Source organism: Alternaria arborescens (genome assembly GCF_004154835.1).
Source record: "Alternaria arborescens strain FERA 675 chromosome Unknown contig_122, whole genome shotgun sequence".
Classification (NCBI taxonomy): domain Eukaryota; kingdom Fungi; phylum Ascomycota; class Dothideomycetes; order Pleosporales; family Pleosporaceae; genus Alternaria; species Alternaria arborescens.
This window is the reverse complement of record NW_021167977.1, coordinates 1-10,199: the sequence shown is the minus strand read 5'-3', so window position 1 is coordinate 10,199 and position 10,199 is coordinate 1. Positions and strand designations below refer to the sequence as shown.

Here is a 10,199-nt window from a genome sequence, read left to right as displayed (position 1 = left end):
TTATAAGCTGTAATAATACTTTAGTATAATACTTGCGCATCTGCTAAGCGTTCTCTCTAAGCTATTAGAAGAGAGTAATAAGCTTACTATATTAGTAGAATAGGCGTTTGCCTGCGTTAACTCCTAAGCGCCTGTTTTCTACATGCTTCTAGACATAATTAAACTAATATAAGTATTTGTTGCTTACACCTTAGATAACGCTATAGAGTAGATATGCTAGCACGTTAGCAAAGCGCACCTCCTAAAGATTATCTACTAAATCTATAATAACTTACAGCCGCAAGACAGGCGTTCTTCTCTTAAAGTAAGTAATACTAAGAATAGCAATCGCCTATTAAAACGCGCACAGAAAAAGCCTACTACAAAGTAGGTTAATTAACAGCTAAAAGAGCAGCTAGACTACGCGTTGCTAGAAACAGTTGCTAGTACGCAAGATGTAGCTACTGCAAAGAGAACAGATATTACTTTTTTAGAGGAAGAGTAGAAGTATTAAAACTTTGCAAAGTAGTTGTAGAAAGTTAGAGTTAGTAAAGTAGCTAAAATAATTAACTGCGCAAAAGTAGTAGCTGCAACTTCTTGTTTGCAGGATTAGAAAGCTGTGCTTAAGGCGTAGAGGGAGATGCATAGAGAAGGCAAACGTTTATTTTCTTGTATAAAGACAACAAGAGTAGCCTTTTAAGCTAGAGGCGATTTCTTTCTTAGTGTAAGCACTATATAAGAGATAGCGTGCAAAACTTAAGAGACGCTAGCTACGCTATTATAAGTAGAACAGCGAGGTTATATAGATATAGTGTTAATAAAAAAAAAAGTAGAAGGCTTTTAAAATCTATTAGCATTAGCAAGACAAAATAAGATAGCAGATATTATTAGAAGTATAAGGCATTGTTAAGTTATATCTACTCTTTATATAGAATACAAGCGTCTAGAAGACGTTTTAAGTAAGAGAGCAAAGGTAATAAGCATAAGAAGGCGTAAGATAGCAATAGTAGTATAAGAGCAACTTTTCTGTGCACTCTTTTAAGCTTATTATAAGGACTACATAAGAGATAACTATATTACACGTTACTAATTATAGAACTAATACCTAGACTACAGCAAATAGTAGTAGATATTGCGATAAAAGTTTAAGATAGGTATCTTTGTATTAATGCTAAAAGGTAGTATACTACACGCTTTTGTAGAGCGTAGACCTATACACTATCTAGAAGATTAGATCTAAATAGTTATAATATATAACAAGAATATATAGAAAATGTGCAATGCTATCTAACCTCTGTTCTTAAGATATATAGTAGAAAAAGCACCTCTAGAGCAGCTATTTCTTAAAGTAGTAGAAAAAGAAGATATAGAAGATTAGTTGTTTATAGCACTACTTAAACTTATAAAAGATAGAGACAGGTCTTTCTAGAATCTTATAAACAAATATAGGAGTCTTAACTTAAAAGACAAATTTTATTAATAAAAAGTCTTTTTATAAAAAATATAATCTATATAAGTAACTAAGTACTTTTAAGTACACTATTACGCTACTTTTTCTTTTCTTACCTGCACGTAGTCTAGCTTTTACTAGCTATATATCTTTATCTTACTGCTGTTTGCTTGCTGCTCTTACGTGCTCGCAAGCTGCTTACTAGCGCGCTTATTGCTACTGCGCATACGCTGCTTTAATAGTATATTTTCTTTATTACTGCTTAACTACTGCTTCTGTCTAGAGCTAGCGCGTTTGCTAAACTTATTTACAAAGGCAGTACTATAAGTAGGAGGAGTAATATTTACGTAGTATATTATTTTAGTAAAGTGCTCTAGTAGCGAGAGCTATAGGTAAAGCTAGCGTAGATGCGATAGGCGTAGAGTTGCGTAGGAGTAGAGGTAGCAAACGTAGCTTAAGCTAGTTCTTTTAAGAGTAGAGTAAGATACTACTAAGTAGAATTATAATAGTCGCGATAGAGTTTCTAGCTGTATAAGTAAAAGCTAGACTAGATTTTAGATTGTATATAGAAGTAAATAGAACTTCTACTATAGACTACTATTAGATCTTGTTATTAGAATTAGCTGTTAGATTTTGCTGTTAGATGTTAGATTTTGCTGTTAGATATTAGATTTTGCTGTTAGATGTTAGATTTTGCTGTTAGATGTTAGAATTAGCTGTTAGATTTTGCTGTTAGATTTTGCTGTTAGATTTTGCTATTAGATTTTGCTATTAGATTTTGCTGTTAGATATTAGATTTTGCTATTAGATTTTGCTGTTAAATCTTGCTAGCGGATTTTGCTGTTAGATGTTAGAGTTAGCTGTTAGAATTAGCTGTTAGATTTTTAACGCACAGGCTAATTTTTTAAAGATTTAATAGCAAAATCCTTAATCTTAATAGGTATAGGAACTCGCCTTAGAGCTAAAAGATAACGCAGCTGTAGCTGCTTTTTACAAAAGATTTCTTAATATTTTTAAGCTATTATTGTTACAATTAACGCTCGCAAGAGCTTGAGAGTAAGAGGAGAGTACTATTACAGTAACTACTATAGTTCTCTTAACACTAAACGCGCTACAGAATCTAGGTGCTTAGCTAAGCACTTAGATTCTGCTAATTAGCTAGCTAAGCTAAGCGCTACGCGCACAGCTCCTTGTTAATAACTTTTTACCGCCTGTATATGCTAGTTCTATTTCTTTACGCAATGTCTTGTATTACACTAGATATTGTACGTAGCTACAGTTAACGCTTCTAGTAAGCTCTTAAACTACGTGCTTATAGCGTTTTGTAATAAGTAAAGCAAAGTAGCTAACTTACTTAGGTAGCTAACTTGCTTATAAACTACGTTAAGCTTAAACTCTGTAAATAAGCTAAATAAGTATGCGTAAAAAAGTTTTATATAGAAACATAGTGCTTAAGAGCACTATAGCGTAATAGTTTAGAGGAGTCGAAATCTGCGGTTTAAAGAGTGCAAATCGCTTAATTAAGACACGTAACTCTAACGCTAAGCCTATCTCAGCGCGGTTCGGACTGCAACCCGCGCCTTATATTAGTTAAGTTCTATAATAAAGGCTTAAGACGCACGTCCCTTAAAGAAGCTAAGTACGCGCTAAACCTGCTTATAAGGCGCGCCTTACTATATAAAGTAAAGTAAGAATTATTCTCTTTATAACCTGCACCTGTAGTCTAAATATATAAGCTATCTCCTACTGTCTTTAGTAACGTGAAGCAAGCACTATTGCCTACAGTTACGCCTCACACTCGGCTAGCAGGTGATGGACTTGCCCTTTGCGTTTTCATACTGCTTCAGCACTACGTTCTTCTCGCAGTTGACAGCCTGCAGAAAGGCATCGGCGTTGGCAATGGCACCGGCGGGATTAGTGTGCGTGTTGTCGTTGGGGTAGAAGGTCTTCGCCTTGGTGGGGCCCATGGCCTGCCACTTGGCGACCGAGTACTTAGTGTGCTCAATGTACTGGACGCCAGCGGCAGTGGCGACCTGCTTGGCGTAGTCGGCGAAGGGCCAGTCTGCCTGCAGTGTGTTGCTCTTCCAGTAGTTGCGCGGCACCATGCCGGAGATAATGGGGACACCCTTCTTGGCCTTGACATCGGCAATCATCTTGTGGAGGTACCAGCCGAAGGTGTGGACGGTTTCTTGAGTGCCTTGGGAGGTGGTGACGACGACGGTTTGGTCGCCGATGCCGGCAAGGGTGCCGCGGTCCTTTGTATCGGTGGTTGGGTCAACGTCGTCGTTGTGGCCCATCTCGATTAGAACATAGTCTCCGACGTTGGTTTGGGAAAGGAGATTCGCCCAGAGACCCTCGTTGATATATGATCGGGTAGATCGACCATTGACAGCGAGGTTGGATACTGAGATGGACAGGTAATCATGGAGATAATATCCCCAACTGCAAGGCGATGTAAATGCGGATTCTTGTTCGAGAAGATGGAGATCTTGTTGCGTACCCTTGTAGCACAGAGTCTGTAGCGTAGTTTGCGGTTGTGCTGTCGGAACAGATGAGAATCTTGGGCGCCGCTGCCACCAAGGCAGCGAATGTCGTAAGTGGGAGTAGGGATTTCATAGTGGAATTGGCCTGGGTGAAGAAATTAGAACTGAGGACTTGGTCGAAGTGATCAGCGCATGCTGGACAATCTGGCTCGAGTCACATATTTGTAGGCATGGCAGTCGTACCCGGAAATATGCAACAACCCCGCGGTGGTTACCCCGCGATCTTCGTTGTGGTATCATTTACAGTAACAATCTTGCATGAGACCGCTGATCCCTTTTAGCGCTGGACTTCCTAAATAGCTCGGAGCACGGGAGAAGTCTGAGCGACTCAGGGAGAAAAACACACGACTGTTCCCGAAAGTACGCTAATTCGACAGCAAGGCTCATATATTGCAGTAGATCATCCTTGTTCCACCAATCGGCAGCACTTAAGATTCAAGGGCCTCGAAGTTCCCCTTGGTGTGAATTGTTGTTTCGACAATGTTCCGCCGGACCTAAGTGCGGTACCAAAAGTACATCCGTGCACGATTTTCCATTACTCGCACCAATAGGAGCGGTGGCTGCCCTATCCTATGCCACGGCTGGTAAGCATTGCCAAGCATGGGGTATGTGCAGGAAGCGAAAGAGAATTCGATGCGCATCATGTGCGTTGATGGCAATGCGCGTAGGTCAGTAGAGCTCAGTGCATATTCTGTTCACTGACGAAGCAGCATCTCGTCGGGCTGCAATGTTGACCGGGGCCACCATGGAATCGCTGCGAATATCGTTTTGGCTCACTCGGTGGTACCTGAATCTGGTGCGAAGCTTTGCGACGCCTGGCTTCTGCATGACTCGAGGCGTCCGGCTTGTTTTACTTGAGATCATTGGTGGAGACACGTGGACTGGCACACGAATCGACCTCGGAAACATCGGTTGAGTAAAGAAACGGCGGACAGAGATGACACTGTCAAGACTCGTTGCTCGGATGTTCCGCGTGTAAGCTTCGGGCGCTGCAAGCATGCTACCCCGCACAATTGAGGCCTGGGTCATCGCAACGATTTGGGCATGAGTCGAAACGAAAACACTGCATTAATGGCCAGCATACCCCTTCTAATCATAACTTCATTGCCGAGCGGACAATGCCAAACAGCAGTTTCTAATCAAAATACGGCCCTTACAGTACGTCACCGCAGTTGGTGGGACTGGACACAACCATCTCTGCCTCTACGTGGCACTTCAGCAATACATGGACATCTGCGCTGTGGCCGAATCCAGCTTGTTCCACTCGTCCGATGTCGAGTGCTTGACTGCTTCGACAAGCGTGGGCTTGATTATCTCCATCAAGGGCTTCCAGTGGTATCAGTAGCAAAAATCGTTCACAGAAGGATGAACAGATGCTTGCCCCTCTTCCGTTGTCAAACTGCCCTCTCTCTCTTGCATCTTCTATACGATTCAACGACAATCTTTTCTGCGGAAGAGTATGAACGACACGAGAGTCACGTTACGAGAAATCGAATGCAAGAACCGATACGCTGTGATCTGGGTCGCCGCCATTGACGTGCTCGACTCGTGCTTTCGCGAATACTAATGTGCATGTTCATGTTATTGAAGCTCAATCGTGAGATCTGGTGGTTCATCTAAGGATTCCAGGTCACCAATCTGCTGTCGTTGCAGCTGACTGTCAGTATGCGCAACACTGTTCAACATGTCACATTACCATGCTTCGAAAAATCATTCCTTAGAAACCGATAGGCATAATCTTATTCTTCTGCATACCGCAAGGTCAAGATAGTGTTCACCTCGTCAGAATTACGTATAGCTATGTACAAATAGACAAATATAAACATGTAGCTGCATAAGCTTAAAGAAGCAAAATCTAGAGGAGCGTAGAAGGGTTATATCTAAACGCGGCTAATACTAGCTGAGTTAGCTAGGCTAGTGCTAGCAGCTGCGGCACTAGCGATGTATTTTGCCTTAACAGAGGCGATAAAGCTAGCATTAGTTCTACTTAGCAGTAACATCTATCTCAAGATTCCGATTTGTCTATTCTAACATATGTATTTGACTTTCCGCATCTGATCTCCTCTTAGTATTCTGCCTCTTCTTGCTTAAGTGCTAGAATACGTGCAGACTTATAGCTATGCGTAGAGTCGTCTAGCTGGTACGACTGAGCCGAACCACATATAATACTCGGTTGTCTAGCATGTGATAAACGACTGCTAGATAGTAACTTGCGAAGCAGGGGTTTAAGAGTAGCGACAGAGCTGCCTACTATGCCAATGCCCAATTCTACAAACGTCCACATGCCTAGAGTGGCAGCATTGTCTAGGTAGTCCTTGGTGCTAGTGTTGGAAGCGAAATATACAAGGCGGATGATAGTTGCAATACTAGCACTATACATGCGTTAGTCTAGCTAAGCATACAGCTTGCAAATAGTGCACTTACAGAAAGCCCAGCGCAAGTAGGGAAAGGACGCCGATTTTCGACATGATTTGGAGCTGCACATTCCATAAGACGAATATGGGCAGAATCGCGCATGCCAAGTCTGACACAATAGACGTGGCTGAATAAAAATAGGTGATAGCCCTAAGCACGTCGGGGCTGCTACAAGTTCCGGCCGTAAGATCCCAATTAGCTACGACTGTAGTACACCGTGAAAGCAATGCCACAGTCGCGGTGATGGTCGCTGCAATACTTAGGGCTATTACACTGTACAGTATCGTCTTGTAGACCCTGTTTTTGGTGAAGCGGAGCAGGCTAGTACAAATACTGCACTTGATAAGCAGTCCTGCCGGCGCATAAATCAATCCAGTGATCCAATACCACTGTATTTACTCAGCTCTAACAGGAAAGGGCCCTGTCATCTTGAGACGTACCTTGGCACCCACGACTAGGGAATTGTAATCTAGTTTCTTGTCCGGCCTGCCGATGCCATGGGAAATGGATACGATAGAGCTAGATACAGAAATTGAGAATAGAATCTAGGTACTGTCAGATGTGGATCATCGGACAGAAGGTGCCATTTTTCAGTACCAAGCCCACGATCATCAGCAAGTCATCTGCACCCAGGCTTCTGATATATATACGGACCCATATTCGGAGGCTGACGGTAGCCCAGGAAAGCGCGAGCATTACCGAGGTCACAGTGACCACTGTGGGTGCAGGAATCATGTCAAGCGCCATACCGTCTTCGGCGACACAGAAGAAGGATGATAAGGGTTTTACGTACGGTACAGACAAAGCGCGTTCTTACTCACTATATATTAAACACGCATAGTTTCTCTTCACTATGCTACCGTAGCAAAAGGAGACTATCAATAATACGCTATTGCAAGACGTATCGCAGTAGCCTCATAATAACTTTCCACTTGATAGTGTTGTGGACATAGCCACGGGGGTGGCGACTACGGAAGACGTGCCGCAGCATTGCAATGGGATCATGGGACGGTTAGCGCGTAGACTTAGCGGCGATCGTAGCTCCCCGTTTCCCCGTACGGATCCGACTTTCGCCCCGGTGGACTACTTCCAGCCAGTCGGACTGATAGGTGCAAAGCATCAGCCATATGAGGCTTCCCCACGACATATCGCGTCCCAGTGTATATATCAGTTGCATCATGGCTTTTGTGAGAAGGTCAAGCGACTTCGGCGAAGTGCAGAGCTTTGATTTAGGTTGCCAAATCTCGTTGATAGCTGCTGCTAAGGCGATTTCTGTTCTTTTCATCTCCCAGTTGTGAGCATGCTATGCTACACAGCATAACCCCACTTCCCACATAACTTAATTAGACTGGCATGCATAGGGCTAAGCTACCTACGGGCTGACAGTACAGCCTATATATCTGAAGTCCCGCAACGCAGTAATATCCTACATTGAAAGCCCCCTTGACACTAATCATGCTACTCCTTCGTAAATGCGCAATTGGAAAAAATTGGCAAAGCGCGTAGTTCATTTCAAACACGCCAGCAAGCAGCAATGCCCGTGGTTACAAACCCCGACCCTCCGACCCTCCGACCCAACACAACCCCAACCCCCCCCCCCCTCCCAAAAGCACTAGATCGCGCCATTGTAAATATCCCTAAGCACAAGTCTAACGTACAATGCCCCTCGTTCCCCCGCCATGAAGACCTTACCAGAAACCTTTTGCGTGTCCGGACCGTGACGACTGGTCTTCATGCCCCCGAGCCCATTCTTCAGACTGCTCGCATCGAGCCTAGCAGGCGCTGACGAGACGAGTACTATCGTCCCGCGCGAAATTGATGGTTAAGATGACATATAGAAGCATTGTGGCGCCAACCAAGTACGTCACGTACTTCTCCATGGTGCAATTGGCCTTATGGCCTGCGAACGGGGTGCAGGCTCGGCCCTGGAACAGCGGCGCCCAGATAGAGGACAGGAGCTCATAGCTGGCATATCAAAGTCAGATGACTGTCCTTGCTCATGGCCCTTGATTTAAATATGTACGTACTAGGTATCCGGGTTTAGCTATGCCGTCTTCAGATCGTTGCAGGCTGCCTTGTCATATTGAAGGCCGCGGCATCCTGAGGCAAGTAGACTTTGGGGTTAGGGTTAGGGTGATTCGTTGATGCCATATGCGTGACGGATTCTCATTGCAAAGCGAAGTTGTCACAAGCTGGTAGTCCGCAATGCAGTCCTCAGACAGCGCCGCCAAGTGCCTTCTCCTCAGCCTGGCCACCGCTCTCAAGCTGTCTCGAGTTGTCGCCATTGACACCTCGCCCACTGGTAGGATCGTTCAGTGCAGCAACGGCATCATCTGCATCTGGCCAGTGTCAGCAAACATCCCTATCGTCCACCTGAGGCCTACCATTGATGCTCGCCTTACCCTGGAACCCTTTTCAGCAACCTCCCGCCCAACCCCGCGGCTTATCTCCTCCTTAACGAAGTGGTCGAAGTCCCGCTCCCTGCACTCAAACCTATACTCCCTGGCAATCCAGGCATACGTCTGCGCGCTGACCTCGTCACCCTGTACATCCCTGTGCTCAGCATCGCCGGCACGACCCTTGCTCTTTTAGGCTCTGACCTTGACGCCTATGCGTTCGCACTCGTCGCTCTTGAATATGCCAAGGCGCCAGATATTGCCGTCTGTCAGGCCCTCGACTATCGTGCCTTGAACCTCACTCCCCTACGCGGAGAGGATGACGACGGGGTAGTGGGCACCCTCGACGTGGCGGCGCTAGTGCACGTGAAGGACTGCGGGGCGGACGGAGAGCAGCGCGGTGCAGGACTGGCGGAGCCATGCTGGTGCCGTAGAATAAAGCCGTGCGCGACATGGTGCTCGAGGCCGAGATGTTGGAGCGGCACGACGGGGGCGAGGCGCGTTAGCAGTGCTGGTGGGTGTAGAGCGACGTCAGGTCTATCTGAATTGATAACCTTGGAAGTGACAATGTGGGGTAGGAATGGCGAAACGAGTTAAGGTTAAGCTCAGCAGCCGCTAACGCGCTACCTATGCTTGGGGTCGCAACTTCGATTGCGCAGTGACGCGAATGGAGATCCTCCTTTCTGGATGTTAACAGTGTCTTTCCAATCCTGGCGTACCAAAGAAAGGCCTGATTAGCGTCTATCGTTGGCCAACGGCGGGCCTGGAGCAGAGTCAGGCCCTGCGCCCTTCGCTTACAAGCGCGACCCACAGAAAGGGCCACGCCTTACGAACTTTGCCCAAGCGACACCTGTACCCCTCGCGTTACGCCAATCTCATGTGCAAGCCTTCCCGCGCGAGATAAGCTATGTGGCGCGCCTGAATACATTAGCTTCGATGCCGTGACTCCAAACCTATGCTTTGTAATGACGACTCATTTGCTGCTTGCAAACTCGTCGCGACCGCGTCACTACAAAAGAAGAGAACGAGAAGATGATCGCATCGAGTATCACGTTTCGTCTGCCATTCCATCCGAACTTTGCGTCGCGTCGCGTAGCAACACCGAAATTCCGAGCCAACAAGCGGGTAAGAGAACCACGATAACATGATCTCCGCAGACTCTACTCCAACATTGGTAGCTGTCGATGGCACTCGCGCCCTCGCGCTTTACTCTCACGGTCCGGAACCCAGCAGTACACATGATCCGGTGGTTGTCTTCGTTTCTGGTGTCGCAACCAGCAGCCTGAATTGCAGACTTGTCAACAATCAAGCCAAGCAAGCTGGGTACCCCAGCTTGGCTTGATTGTTGGGTGCCTCTACTTCAGCTTAGCTTGATTGGCTTGGTGGGTTAAAACAAGCCAGCTTGATTGTTTGGCT

The 10,199-nt window shown here is 45.7% G+C and overlaps 3 protein-coding genes across 3 annotated transcripts; 1 reads left to right on the top strand and 2 right to left on the bottom strand.

Moving 5' to 3' along the window:
• Positions 1–3,231: 3,231 nt before the first annotated feature.
• Positions 3,232–4,045, bottom strand: AA0111_g12852 (hypothetical protein; the record flags this gene model as incomplete). Its single annotated transcript, XM_028646884.1, has 2 exons — positions 3,232–3,871; positions 3,930–4,045. 2 exons carry the CDS (start codon positions 4,043–4,045, stop codon positions 3,232–3,234), a joined length of 756 nt encoding a protein of 251 aa, XP_028499542.1.
• Positions 4,046–6,037: 1,992 nt separating this feature from the next.
• On the bottom strand, positions 6,038–6,440 carry AA0111_g12851 (hypothetical protein; the record flags this gene model as incomplete). The annotated part of the gene is made up of 2 exons (XM_028646883.1): positions 6,038–6,344; positions 6,397–6,440. 2 exons carry the CDS (start codon positions 6,438–6,440, stop codon positions 6,038–6,040), a joined length of 351 nt encoding a protein of 116 aa, XP_028499543.1.
• Positions 6,441–8,592: 2,152 nt separating this feature from the next.
• AA0111_g12850 (hypothetical protein) lies at positions 8,593–9,380 on the top strand (the record flags this gene model as incomplete). Its single annotated transcript, XM_028646882.1, has 2 exons — positions 8,593–8,735; positions 8,807–9,380. 2 exons carry the CDS (start codon positions 8,593–8,595, stop codon positions 9,378–9,380), a joined length of 717 nt encoding a protein of 238 aa, XP_028499544.1.
• Between the last annotated feature and the right edge of the window lie 819 nt (positions 9,381–10,199).